The 14,880-nt window shown below is 43.7% G+C and overlaps 1 protein-coding gene across 1 annotated transcript in view; it reads left to right on the forward strand.

The window, feature by feature from the left end:
- The window catches only part of LOC136638845 (polycystin-1-like), a 75,721-nt gene that overhangs the window by 42,506 nt on the left and 18,335 nt on the right, over positions 1-14,880 (forward strand). The window contains 7 exon segments of the mRNA XM_066612874.1: positions 2,644-2,811; positions 4,674-4,817; positions 6,554-6,848; positions 8,491-8,614; positions 10,153-10,302; positions 12,542-12,606; positions 14,199-14,413. Coding sequence (XP_066468971.1) covers positions 2,644-2,811; positions 4,674-4,817; positions 6,554-6,848; positions 8,491-8,614; positions 10,153-10,302; positions 12,542-12,606; positions 14,199-14,413 — 1,161 coding nt within the window.

The following is a 14,880-nucleotide window of genomic DNA, read 5'->3' on the forward strand; positions in this document are numbered from 1 at the left end:
AGCCATTTAGTTATTTGATTTTTCTCTGTAAACCGCTTTGTGAACTTTTAGTTGAAAAGCGGTATATAAATACTGTTAATAATAATAATAATAATCATGTAAGGTCTGAAATGACATAGTCCTGATCTCTCACCTGCTAGGCGCGGTTTGGGATGTGATTGGAGATGATGGTATAACTTTGCCTCTGTCCATTTATGTACTCATCCCTCCATTATCGCTTGTTCTACCAAGGCATTCCTTTGCTGTGGTGTTCCTGAAGAACCCCCTTAAGAAGTTCACCTTATTTTGCCTTGAAATGATAGCTTGATTTTTTTCCAGAGATGCAATGGGAAGTGGGGAATGTTGTCAATTTTACTTTAAAATATTAAAACATGTATTTTTCACTACCTTGCTCTGGGGTTATGTGAGCACACACATTCCATTTTTTGAAAGTTGGGAGTCATTAACGTGGAGGCCCTTAGTCCACAGTTGAATTTCATGTGTGCTTTCATAGAATCTTAGAGTCCGAAGGAACCTAAAAGGTCATCTAGTCCAACCCTTTGCATGTAGCAGGATATCCTCCTAGAGCATCTCCAGCTGGTGCTTATCAACCCTCTACTTGAAGATCTCCAGTGAGGGAGAATCTACCACCTCCCTCAACATTCTGTTCCACTGCTGAATCGCCCTTACCATCAGGAATTTTTCCTGATGTCCAGTCAAAATCTCTTCTCTTGCAGTTTGTACCCTTTTTTGGATAACAAAAAAGAAATTCATAAATTTAGGACAATTTGTGATTTGCAGCAGAACCTTCTCCTTAGCATGCATGACATCACTTCAGGAAATCACTTCTAAAAGAGCCCCAACGGTAGCAACCTGTGGCTAGAAAACTTGAAGATAAAAAAGTTGTGCTGTGCATAGTGTCAACTCTCAGTCTTACTGTCGCCTCTCCTGTCAAGGAAATGATAGTGCTGCAGTGACTAATTGTTATGGTCAAGAGACTGTGATCTGTAGGATGTCATGCATGGCAATTGGTAAACGGGATGGAGGGCCAGAGATGGAGTCCATGGGAGAATGGAGAAGATTCAGGGTTGGAATCCATCAGGGGATTCAGTCATATGCCTGAATGTTCCCTTCCCTTTCTTTTCCAAACTACTCAGCTACAAGAAACAGTAGTTCTTGCCTGCCTGCCATCAATTGCTCTGGAGTGCTGCAGTGAATCAGAGTGCTGCAGTCAAACAGGCAGGAATGCCTGATTGATTGCAGCTCTCCAGAGCAATTGATGGCAGTTTGATTAGCAACTGATGACAACTGTGGTCTATTGAGGAGGTATGCTTCCCCTCAGAGCCCTGGCTGTCAAAGACAGACCACCACACCCCTATAGGTGTTCTGATTTCAAGGGAGAGAGAAGAGATTGAGCAGAACTGCTGTAAGGTCTCTGGCACTTGCAAAATATATTTTTCTCAGTTGCTGGGCTCCTTTTGCCTTGTGCCATAGTGGCTCGTCAACATAGGAATTCTGCTATAACTTCAATGAAGGGACAGTGCAGTCATCAAAAGTCTATACAGAGCTGTCTTTGACAGTGGAGTCTTTGCAATCACCTATCTTAAATAATCAGCTGTCACCTTAAAGATCTCTAATCTATACCATTAAGGCAGTATAATTAGCTACTTTTCTTAGAGACAGTGTAACCAATTTATTCTGTCTCTAAAGATTGTGACACCCACCCATAAACTGGTTACACTGCTTCTAAGAAAAGTAATTAATTATACTGCTTTAGTGGAATAAAGTAGAGATCTTTAAGGTGACAGCTGATTACTCGAGATAGGTGATGTATATAATGAATTATCCTGTTTAGGGCTTAAATAATTCATTATCATTTAAGATGCTTTTGCAAAAAATCATCCTAACGAGGGCCAAACTACATGAGCATGTAAATGTACACTCTAGAAGTGTGCTTCCAACCTGAAGCACCTATTCCTTTAAAATAATTATGCAGGATGGCAATTGTGACTAGAACTGGAGCACACAAGGAGGGGGGGCAGCCTTACATGCTCCCCGCAATTGCTCTGCCAAAGCCGCACTGAGCTTCCAAAGTGAAATTGTTGTATCAGGGCAAATTCCCACTGCTTTAAAAGCATAAAAACATAAGAAGAGCCCTGCTGGATCAGGCTAAAGGTCCATCTAGTTCAGCTCCCTGTATCTCACAGTGCCTCAGGGCAATGTCCACCACCGGATGCCTCAGGTAACCACAAAAGACAACAAGACATCTGGATCCTGCACTCCCTTGTATACAGCATTCAGAGATAGCCTACTTTTATAACCAGGAGGTTGCATTTACCCATTAGGGTTTGTAACCTGTGATGGACTTTTCCTCCATAAATCTGTCCAAACCCTTTTTAAAGGCATCAAGACCAGATGCCATCACCACATCTTGTGATAAGGAGTTCCACAGGTCAATTACATGCTGGGTAAAGAAATATTTTCTGGTTACTTGTTCAGTGCTCATTTCCCATAATCTGTTACTGACTTTATTTTCAGGTGAAGACATCAGCAGTGAAGCCCAGATGCAAAATGTAAAAATCTAAACATTCACAGGAGAGCAGATTTAACTGAGTTCCATAGAGGTGTAAGAAAACCTGATGTTTTCTGGTATTTTTATTCAAGGTACCACAGCCCATGTAGGGATCAGCTTATATGGGTTGAACAAAAGTGGTTCCCGGCACCTGGACAAGAGTTGGGCCTTCCAGAGAAACAGTCAAGATATTTTCCAAGTAGAGACGAATGCAAACCTAGGAGAGATTTGGAAGATTCGCATCTGGCACGATAACACTGGTGTGACCCATAAGGGAGTGTCTTTATTTTCTGCACATTAAAAATCAAAATGCATTCAGTTCAGAAAACCTAGTCTTGCAAGTTTGCTGTGAACAGAAACAGTATGATCCAAGCCAGACACGGTTGGGTGTCACAAGCAGGGTATGAAGGTGATGACATTCCCATTTGTCCTCAGATCTGGTAAAGTATCTCTGATAACTGAAGCAGTGGCATCACTAGGATTCATGTGACTCAGTGCAGGAGGCCTGTGCATCACTCCATGCAGTGGGCGGGGCAACACCCCAGGTGGTGATGTACCATTGCCCCGCCCCCACTGGCTTTTCGGCTGTACCTTTTGATAGAACACAGATATTTCCGTGTGGTTTGTTTCATTGCATTCTGCATGAAAATACACATTGATTGATATATAACATGATGGTATTATTCCTACAAACTCTGATTTTAGTGATTTTGAAAACTTGTAGAGTCACACACACACACCCCTATGTCAACTTACTAACACCTTGTTGCAGCAGTTCTCAAACTTTTAGCACCGGGACCCACTCCTTAGAATGGCAATCTGTCCAGGACCCATTGGAAGTGATGTCATGGTCAGAAGTGACATCATCAAGCAAATTAAAATAATTATAAATAATTAACTTAAAATAAAAGAAGTAATTAAATAAGGGGGAGCCAGCCCTATTCCATCAAGTGAATATTCTCTGTAGCCTGCCTGCAATAACACCCCCCCAAAAGAATCAGTGAGATTTCCAGCCCTCCCCAGTGCCCAGTTTAAAGTTATTCTATTTCAAGCATATCCAGATAAAGACCCACCTGGCTTTGCAAGTGCAAAATAGAAAATCTCCCCTTACCAGCTGAAGCCCCTTTTTTTGTCCTTTTTAGTGGAGGGGGGGAGGCTGCCCTCTGAAGCATTTGTTGCGCTCCAGTTCCACTGGATCGGGACCATTCTAGTGTCCTCACATTCCCTTTTGCTTGGCCTGACCACCAGCCAAGGCAGCCTGCCTACTCGCGAGTAAACGCAACTGTGAGACTGTTTTGCTTTCCTTAGGGCTCAATACAATTGCAACTGGGAGGGAGGGAGGGACCTTCTTCTTGGGTGTTTTTGGGGGACTGCAGTCATTGGATCAGGGCCATTCTGACGTTGTTGGAGTCCTCTCAGCCTGCCCTTTCCGACGGACTAAGGCAAGTCTGCCTACCCACGGGTAAACGCGGCCACATGGCTTTGTTTCGCTTTCCATAGGGCTCAATACACCTGCAACTGGGAGGGAGGGACCTCATTCTTAGGTGTTTTTTGGGGGTTGCATTTATTGGATAAGGACCATTCAGGTGTCATTGGAATCCTCTCAGCCTGCCCTTTCCGATGCACTAAGGCAAGTATGCCTACTCGCGAGTAAACGCGCGATACGGCTTGGTTTCACGTTCCATAGGGCTCCATGCATTTTTTTCTTTCCAGTATTTTGGCCATAAATTTTGAAGGAAAGGAGCTATTTCGGTTTGGTTTTTTGCATTGTATTCTGCTGGAAATTCCACATCCAACGGTATATGGCACGATGGGGTTGCTCCTAAACCCGCGATTTTAGCGCATCACTCCCCTTGCGCGTCACCCGGTGTGGTCTGCACCTCCCTAGCGAACGCCACTGGACTGAAGATTCCATTTAGCTGTCCTAGCCAACAGCCCTTACTAGATCTGTTCTCTATGAATTATCCTTTCAAAGACCATCTGAGCAAATGGCTATCATCACATTTTGTGGTTCCATAGTTACATAGACTGGGAAGAAGTATTAACCTCCCTTTGTCCAACTTCCATTTAGTTAGTGATTTTGAAAATGTTTGCCTTGCCACCTTTCTCTCTTTATGTCCAGGTCTGGATCCATCTTGGTATCTGCAGCATGTCATTGTGTGGGACAAGCAGACAGATAATATGTATTTCTTCATAGTGGAGGATTGGCTGTCGGTAGAAAATGAAAAGAATGAAGGAATGGTGGAGAAGGAGGTCCTGGCAGCCTGTGAGTTTTAGCCTGATGGAGTTATGATCTGAGGGTAGGATGTGGATGGCAATGGAAGCAGGAAGGAGGGCAGATTGGGACCTGGAATGGGGTGTGTTTGACAGCAGCAGCATCCACTGAATCCAAAATCCCTTCCTGACCTCCAGTCCTGACCTCATGTGTCCATGTAGACTTGCACTAGCTGCAAATCTGGTGCAGGTCAAAGTAGACCCAATAGCCCAGCAGGACAAGGCAAAAAATGTTCCCTTACCCCAAGGAGGCCTCAACTCCCCTGTGGGATATAGCGGGTGCTGTGCTGGCACTGCTGCATTGCTGAGTAGGGAGTGAGTTAGGCTGTAGGTCTCCTGCCCATCAGTTTCAATGGGTAATTCCTGTTTCTAACATTGTGAGAGAGGGAGAAACCCTCTCTTTATTCATTCTCTCAACTCCATGCTTAATTTTATGAGTCTCAACCATACCACCCAGTCAATCAACTCTTTTTCAAAGCTAATAAGCCCCAAATGCTATAACTTTTCTTCATAAGGAAGATGCCCTAGATCTCTGATAATTTTGACTGCTCTTTTTTGCACTTTTTCCTGCTCTACACATATCCTCCTAGAAGTGTTATTAGCAAAACTGTACAAAAATTCCAAATGCGGTTGGCCCCCGTGTCTTGTATAGGGGCAATGTAGTACTAGCAATCTTATTCCTGTTCCTCTTCCTAATGACCCCTAGCTAGAGGTGTTCATTTGCAGTGAGCAAAATAGAATTACAGCCTAAGTCTTACTTAATACAATGGGCTATCTTCTGAGTCAAATAAATAACACTGTTTTCAAACACCTCTACCCCAAGCATGGAATTTGCCATCTTCATCATTGCCATGTGCAATGTTTTCATGGAACTATCTACCACAAGCCCCAGGTCTCTTTCCTTGTTCACTACAGAAAAACCCGAACCCCATGAGTACATATTTTGTGTAGCAGGGCTTTTTTTGTCCCAACTTGCATCACTTTATATTTTTTGACATTGTACATTGCCATTTGGTTGCCCATTCACTTGATCTGGAGAAGTTCTTTTGGAGCTCCTCACAATCTGCTTGGTCTCTACTATCTTGAATAGTTTGCTGTCGTCTGCTAACTTGGTCACCTTGCATTTCACTCCTAACTCCAGATCATTTATGATCAAATTAAAAACACTGGTCCCAAGACAGATCCTTGGAGATCCCCACTTCCCTCTGTTATGACAATTGTTGATTTATTCCTACTGTCTGCTTCCTCTTTTTTTCTCTCTCCAAATATTCTACCATTGCTAAATAGCTGAACATTTTTACAAATGTTTCACATTTCTCTGAAAATTGGGAAACATTGATTTTGGTACAGATGTCATTTTTAATTAAAACACCCCCCTTCTTTTTCTCACCTCTAGCAAGAGATTTTATTCATTTCAGCAAACCAAAAATAGCATTTAGAAGTGGTTCAAGGCATTAATTTTTACAAAAGTACTTTGGCGCGAAACACCTTGACTTCACATTTTTGGAGGTGATATTCTTAAGTCTATGTCAGTTTGCGTATGTGAAAAATGTAAGACCTCTAATTGGTACCCTAAAATAGTGATGAGTTGAAGAATTAAATCATTATGAAGATGGTAATGAAGATTGGAAAAAGTGATGATAACTTAATGGTAGTAACTATTAGAAGGCAAGATTAGGTGAAGATGGAGGAAGACAAAGTGATAACGGTTTCCATTCATGTGTTTAGGTCCCCAGGAACTGAGATGCTTTTCCAGAATTTTCCCAGCACAGATGCAGCTTGGATTTTCTGATTGGCACATTTGGCTCTCTGTTTGGAGCCGCCCTCCTAGTAGCCGCTTTACCCGGGTGCAGAGGCTCACTTGCTGCATGCTCATGGTTACCCTCTTTTTAGCTGCATGTGCCATCTGGTATGGAGCTATTGGAGTTGAGGGTCACAGGTGGGTCTTTGCATCTTCTTCACAGGAGCTCATAGGGGAACTCAGGTGCAAACCCAAGGTAGGCATGAGCTCAGTGGACTATAGGTAAGTGGACTCAAATTCTGAGACCTTAATTCTAAAGCAAATTGTTCTTCTGGAGCTGCCAGTCCAAGTGACAGCTGATGCTTAGGGCTAGTGTATTATTTTGATTGATAATCAAAAGGACTAGATTGATTAGTGTATTATTTTGATTGATAATCAAAAGGACTAGATTGATTAGTGTATTATTTTGATTGATAATCAAAAGGACTAGATTGATTAGTGTATTATTTTGATTGATAATCAAAAGGACTAGATTGATTAAGGACTCAAATTCTGAGACCTTAATCAATCCTAAAGCAAATTGTTCTTTGGAGCTGCCAGTCCAAGTGACAGCTGATGCTTAGGGTTGGTATTGCTGGGCATCTGCCAAGGGCCCTCAGAACAACCCACTACAGATTCCTACCTTTGTGCCCATAGCCACTGTGTGGTGGAGTGATTTTCTAGAGCAGGGATGGGCAAATATTTTGGCAGGGAGGCCACATCATCTCTCTGTGTCGAGCTGGGGAAAAAAAGAATTAATATCTATTTCAAACTTGAATACATTTATATAAATTTACATAAATGAATACATTAGAGATGGAACTTATATGAATGAATGAATTTTAATGAGCTTATTTATAATAAACATGAGAACTATAATACAGGCATGTAGAACCACATAAGAACTATAAACTGTTTTCCACACACCTCTTGCATAGTGAAAACATATTGACCAAGCCAGACCAAGCCAGAAAACACATGGAGACATAAGTTGTTCAGAGGCAATGGGGGTGGTGGTGGTTTAAAAATAATGCCTAGGTGAAAGCAGAAAATAAAAGGCTCCAACTTGTCCTGCAGCTTCTATCTGGCGGTCTCAACTGGCAGTCATTGGCCAGCGCAGACTCCAACAGTCTCTGATGGGCCAGAGGCTCACTGGAAACTGGGTACTCCCTGTGGACCTGATTGAGGGATCCCAAGGACCGCAAATGGCCCCCAGGCCAGGGTTTGCCCACCCCTGCTCTAGAGAGTAGGCTCTTTGAAAAGTGGCATACTGTGTGTTGCCTAAAAGCTGAATCCTCAGAAAGCTGAGTCCACTTTTATTTATATGTGTAATGCAACATTGTGGCCCAGAATAAGTATCAGATCCCTTGTTCACAAAATCTAACAGCCCTATCCTATCAAGGATTGGGGTGTGTTTTGCTAAATACAGGCTGACAGGTGGAGTGCGTTGCAACAGTAGAAGGCACTTCTGCTGTTGCAAAATGGCTGTTGACAGGGAGTACAGTGCTCCACCAGTGGCCATTTTGTGCACACGTCGCAAGACCACCGCTGGTTCCCGCCACACCCACTGGACCATCACTGGGGCGAGGCTGTTGGCAGGGAGGGTAGAGGATCAGAGGGTGGAGAGAGGGTTGAAGGGGTGGATTTGGCAGCAGCTATGCACACTGGATCCTATCCCCTACACTGCGGAGCTCCCTGCCCCTTTCTTCTCCTCGGACTCCCATTGGACGCAACACATACCTTTTTTGGCACAGCTGCATTGGTGGGGGGCGGGGAGGATAAATTTGAGGATAGTTTCTGTTTGTGCAGTCCTGTGCACACTAGAGAGTACATTCAGTGAGCTCAGTTAATATGCAGGCTGCAAATCTACATTTTTCTTCTGCAGCAAATCTGTGGGGAGTCAGACTTCTGTTACAGCCGAGAGCACTGCAGTTGGAATAGTTGTGGCAGCAGTGGTTTATCCAGTACAACTGCTGTTCAGCTTTTTCTTCAGGAAAACTTGCAGTACGGTATGTCTTTTCCCCCTGAAATTTCATCTGGTGAATGTCTCTCACTCAGGCTGGAATCCTATCCACGCTTACCTGGGAGTAAGTGCCATAAACTAAAATGGAACTTACTTCTGAGTAGACATGCATAGGATTGGGCTCTCAATCTTACAAGGGAACAATGCTACAGACAAATTCGCAATCAAGAGAAATTGCAAAAATAACCCTCATCACTCAATATAAAAATAGTTTGTAGTAGCCAACACAACACAGCATGATAGTAAAGACAACAAATAAAAATATGTATAATTACAACATAATTACAAGTTCATATCTAAACCACATCCTGTCACTGAAAGCAGTTTGTGCACAAAACATATACTGATGTTTCTAAATGGTTGGCAACCTTCAGTCTTGAAAGACTATGGTATATAAGCCTACAGCACCCAGTATTCCCAGGCAGTCTCCCATCTAAGTACTAACCAGGCCTGACCCTGCTTAGCTTCTGAGATCAGACAAGATCAGGCATCTGCAGGGTAACAGTTGATGTTCCTAAAAAGTAAGTCCATTGGGGTTCCATTCCAGAACCCCCCACAGTTAAGTGAAACCACAGAGGGTCCTCTGAGCTCAGCAGAGGCTACAGATGTCCATCCACGGCCTCTGCCAGGCTCAGACTGAGCCCAACCATGAAACTGGAAGTGACATTTTTAATGCATTTTTTCTCCTTGAAACCGGAAGTGACTTTTTTCACTGTTGAGCATCTGCTGCCTTTGCTAGACTCAGTGGACCCTCTGGAGGTGAGGGGGCTTGGGGGGGCCCTGGACCCAATCCACAGATATAGAGTCCATGGATATGGACCTCCCTATACACTGTAGAATAAAATGCTTCACTTCACCAGGTAATTTTTTGGGTTCTGAAAGTCAAGCTATATGTTAGCTTAAGTTCCATTGTCAACTGATGGGCTTAGTATAGGAAGTGGACCTGCTGGGGCTCACTTCATTTTTGGACAATGACTCACATGGGACAGGGGTTTAACACTTTCATCTAGCACCATTTTCCTGCCAAAAATTTCCCTCTCAGGCAACTATTTGCAGCAAATATCTGCTTCCTAGGCAAACCACGTGGGAGGGATTTATTGTGCGAGAAATGGTGCACATGAAAGAGCTAACCCTACTTCCTATGTGGTACAGTCCCAGTCAGATTAGATCCCCCATAACTATTTCCTTTTTTTTTATTTTTACTAAAAAGGCACAATTTTCTCGTCTGATCTTGGAAGCTAAGCAGGGTCAGGCCTGGTTAGTACTTGGATGGGAGACCGCCTGGGAATACTGGGTGCTGTAGGCTTATACCATAGTCTTTCGAGACTGAAAGTTGCCAACCATTTTTTTCTGTGTTAAGCCTGTCAGTTTATTTTATTTTTACACAATTAATTTACAGCCATTCTCAAAATTTGGGAGGGGGTTATGGCCCCTTAGGAGCTCTTCTCAGGTGGGTGGAAGAACAGATACCTTGTTGAGTACTTGATTAGGTGGGTGTGTGAGCTTGTTCCTTGTTTCCAAAAGGTTGTAATAGAAGACCCTGAACCAGCGGCTCAGAATTCTCAGACTGTAGAGATGGACGTGTCTCTTGACTGCTCTAACCTGGGTAGCTCCTCCTCCTTATCTGTCCCTGGGAGAATAGAGTCCATGGTGGATGTGGATTCTGTTGACAGTGTAAGTTAAGCTATTTGGTGGGCCTGGTGGTGGTAATAAAGAGAATTTCCACAGCAGTGAGAGGCTACATTTGGGGACTGTGCTATCATGAGGACCCTTCTGATGTTTAAAGGCAGGGTAGAAATCCTTAAATATAATAAATAAATATATAAACATAAGGAAATGATAAACTTGCATGTGCTCTTATAACTAGACCCTCCCCCACAGCTTGGGTTCTTGTCTCATTTAATAGCATTTATATATTTATTTTTAAACTGCTTTTCAGTAAAAAATGAAACTGTTTACAACAATATAAAACAGTACAAACAGTCAATAAAACAGTTTTAAAATGAATAGAACCTTGGAATTAAGACTGAAAACAAAACCAAAGGTCCCCAACAACTGCTAAACAGATTTGAATGCCTGACTAAAAACCAAAAGGGTTGGATCAGATTGGATTGTCTGGGAGAAGGAATTCCAGAGCGTGAGTAGAACTGTCGCATGGGCCTCGTCCCATGTGCTTGCCAACCAGATGATCCAGGAATGGGCACTTCACCTACGTTTTCTCAGTCTCCTTACAGCAGTTATGTCATAACAGTCGCTATAACTGTCTTCAGATTGCAGATTTGTGGGAGAGGATGAGTCTGATACATACTGCTTTCCCCAACACCAGCTAGTGAGTTCATAGCTGAGATTTGAATGTAGGGTCCCACATCTAGCCTCCACACTACACCAGCTCTCTGTTTTGTCCTCCCTCTATCTTTTCATGCCAGTCTAATCACATTTGGATCCAACAATATTCATAAAATGCAACTCCATCCAGAACAGTTTGACTATTCCAGTGTTTCTCAAACTGTGGGTTGGGACCCCCTAGGTAGGTCACGAACCAATTTCAGGTGGGTCCCCATTCATCCCCATTCATTTCAATATTTTATTTTTAATAGATTAGACTTGATGCCACCATGGTATGTGACCGCATTTGGGGAAATGTTTCAGATCTGTACTTTGAATAGGCTATATTCTTTATGCTTTAAACAATGATAGTCAATGGGGCTTACTCCTGGGTAAATGTGGGTAGGATTTCAGCCTAGGGTTGTTAAAAAATTTCCTGCTTGATGATGTCACTTCCAGTCATGACATCACTTCCAGTGGGTTCTGACAGATTCCCATTCTAAAAAGTGGGTCCCAGTGCTAAAAGTCTGAGAATCACTGGAGTATCCAATTCATCACAGATCTCAGTAATAGCACTTCATCTTGTCTGGATTTAGTCTCAGCTTGCTAGCTCTCATCCAGCCCATCACTGACTCTAGACAAGAATTCAGGACTGCTACAACCTTCTTTGTGGATGATAAAAAAGAAAGATAAAGCTGGGTTGTCATCTGCATATTAGTGACACCCATCCCCAAATCCCAGGATGACCTCCCCCAGCCATTTCATGAAGATGTTAATGGAAGCCTGGAGGACAATAGACCAACAGGCAGGAGTCTCTCAGCCCCATCTTCTGGAACCTACCCTCCTGGAGCCTCCATATGGAGGCATTCCCAAGCCCATCCGAGCCAGGTGGTCCAGAAGGATATTTGTGCTTGATGATATTGATAGCCACAGAGAGGTACAATCTGCAGAGATGCATTACCCTGTGTAGCACCCTGTGTAGGTCATCTACAAGGGTGACCAAAGCTGCCTCTGTTTCAAATTCCAGACTCAAGCTAGATTGAAAGAGATCTAGATCAGGGGTGTCAAACATAAGGCCCAGGGGCTGGATGCGGCCCGTGGAAGCTTTTTATACGGCCCTCAGGCTTTCAGTTGCTGTGTAGTGCTGAGGTAGCCCATGTGAAAATTGGGGTCTCCCATATCTTGAAATATGATCAAGATTCATTTATTTTCTCTTTTGTCATTTGCAGCTAATGAGTTCCTAAGTGAGAAAAAAGTGTTTATTTTTGGTGATGACCTGTTTAATGACATCACTTCTTGCCTAATGACATCATTTCTGGCCCTCAGCAGGCATCATGAATGCTATGTGGCCCTCCTTATGAAATGAGTTTGACACCCCTGATCTAGATAATCAGCTAACTTCAGAAATCCCTGGAGTTGCATTGCTGCTACACACTTTAGTGCCTTGCCCAAGAATGACAAATTGGAGACTGGGCAGTAATTGTCCAACACAGAAGGATCTAGGAAGGGTTTCTTCCAGAGTGGCATTCATTTATGTAGCATCCATACCTCCTGGCTATATGGACTAGATCTCTTTTGCTCTTTTCAGGAGATTCCTGTGAGTCGAAGACTAGCTTCCGGCCAGAAGGACCTTACAGGAGCAAATAATATCAGGTATTGCTGAAACAGAGAGCTTGGAAAGGAAGAAAATGTCTGTGGAACTTTAGTACATCTGAGAAGAATCCTTTAGTTAAGAGACAAGTAATTTTGAGATATTATTTTTATTCCACAGGGCAGCTGGTTATTTTTAGTCCAAAAATATAACGCAGGTCTGTGAGCCGCAAGGGGAAGTGGTTGCCTGATCCCACACTTGCTGTTGTTGTCACCACCAAGCATTGGCATTCCCTGAGATGACAGCTGCAGCCCAGCTGCCAGTGTTCTTATGAGGGACGCACTGGGACACAAGTTGTGTCTGTTGTCTTGTGTGCTCCCTGGAGCATTTGGTGGCCCACTGTGAGATACAGGAAGCTGGACTAGGTGGGTCTTTGGCCTGATCCAGCGGGGCTCTTCTTATGTTCTGGGGGGGGGGCGCAGGGCCAAGGGTGGTAGGAGGATTTAAGCAGTGAGAAAAGGGAACTAGGGGATGGAGGAAATGGAGGAGCGTGAGCGAGAAAAAGAGGAAAGGGTTTGAGAGAAAGGACAGTCAATGAGGACAGTGAAAAAGACTTGGAACAATGCATTAAGGAGGAGGAGTTCACAGGGCAAGATGGGAGACAGAACTTACAGAGTTCGACAGAGGTGTGAGAAGAAAGAGGTGGATGGAGGGTACATAAGACCAGGCCAGAAAACATCAAGCAAAGAAGAGGAGCTAGACTGGAGGAAGAAAATAGAGGAGGGTGGTCAGGAGCCTGAAGGAAGATGAGGGAAGGCTTATGGGATTAGGCTTCTCTGGCAGCTAGCTAGATAGGTTGTCCCAAGTGGAAAAGTGGGCACCAACATGGGCAGTCCGTCTGCCTCCTTATCTTTGCCGCTGGAGTTGGAATTGATACTCCATCTGAGAAGACAGGGATGTTACCTGTGTGAATAGAACAGATGGTGATTGTGCAGGGCACATTAGCCATTGGACATTTGAGCATCCTTAATCAGGACCAGGAAGAGCCTCTGCCCATCTACTCTTCTGCAGTGCTTAAGCAGTACATCCTCAGGACTCTGTGTATTATTTCCTTTCAATGGTGAAAAGAAATTCTATTTCCCACCCCATTTGACATAGTCCTCCCCTCCTGGGAGGAGGGGAAATCTCAGACTCTCTTGTGATTCAGGCCAGTTTGAACAATGGCAGTAAAAAGCAAATAAACAGGGTGGATGAGATTGCTAATACGGTTTTAACATTATCCAAAATTGCATGGAAACTGCTTTGTACAGAGAGCTTCCAACAAGAAAAGGAACGCACATAGTGTTCTCTCTTGGCTCTTTCTATCTATGCTGTTAGTGCAATGCACAACAATCCTGTAAGGCTGGGTGAGCTAAGAGATTGTAATGTTGCTCAAGGCTATCTAGTGAGTGTCTTAGCTTTTGAACCTGAGTTTATTCCATCCAAACACAACCAATTAGTCACTAAACCACACTGGCTCTTCTAGGCCTATCTGAGCAGTGTTGAGGTATCTGAAGGGGGCATTCAAGCATTCCTACCTAGTTTTGTTAGGCGTGAGTTTCTTCCATGCCAGGGAACAGACCTCACTAATATGTCCCTTTTTAAAACTCTGTAGGCCTGTGAAGCAGTGGCTGTTATGTGACAGCATCTTTGATATCCCTGACCTTTTAAATTCTGATCCTCTGGTGAACCGGAATCAAATTCTCAAGAGCAAGAAGGCCCTGGCAAAGTTTGGAATTGAATCCATGTCTAGCTCTGATGATGATCCTCTGTCCTTTTCCTTTGGAGACTCTGAGGACAGCAGGCGGTCCAGCTGCGGCATTCACTCTGGTAACTCAATCACATTTTTTTTTCTGCTTTTGTCTCCCAGGGCTGGCTCACCTGTGAGGCGAGCAAGGTGAAGCTGTTGCTTTGAGTAGGATGGGTGCAGGCCAGGGCTGTATTAGCCCATGGCTGGGTCCCTAGACTTTCAGGTATTTTGGGCCCCCTCTGGCACTTCAGTCTGGGAGTGGAATACCAAAAAAGAAATGTAAAGAAAAGAAAGCAGGGCAGAGTTTGAGCATTACCCCCGGCACTAGTCGGGCTTGGACTGGGCCTGTTGTCTCTTCTCTCTCTCATACATATTAGGGCTGCTCTCTAAAGTTTGGTTAAGAATTTGACAGTGGTAGCAAATAATGAAAAACAAAGCTGCAGGTTTTAATTGGTAGATTAGCTAAGGTTGAAGCTCTAAGCATATGTACAGGGGAGTAGGTCCCACTAAAACAATGGCACTTCTGAAAAAACACGCATAGGATTGC

The sequence above is a fragment of the Tiliqua scincoides genome, chromosome 2 (assembly GCF_035046505.1).
Source record: "Tiliqua scincoides isolate rTilSci1 chromosome 2, rTilSci1.hap2, whole genome shotgun sequence".
NCBI lineage: Eukaryota > Metazoa > Chordata > Lepidosauria > Squamata > Scincidae > Tiliqua > Tiliqua scincoides.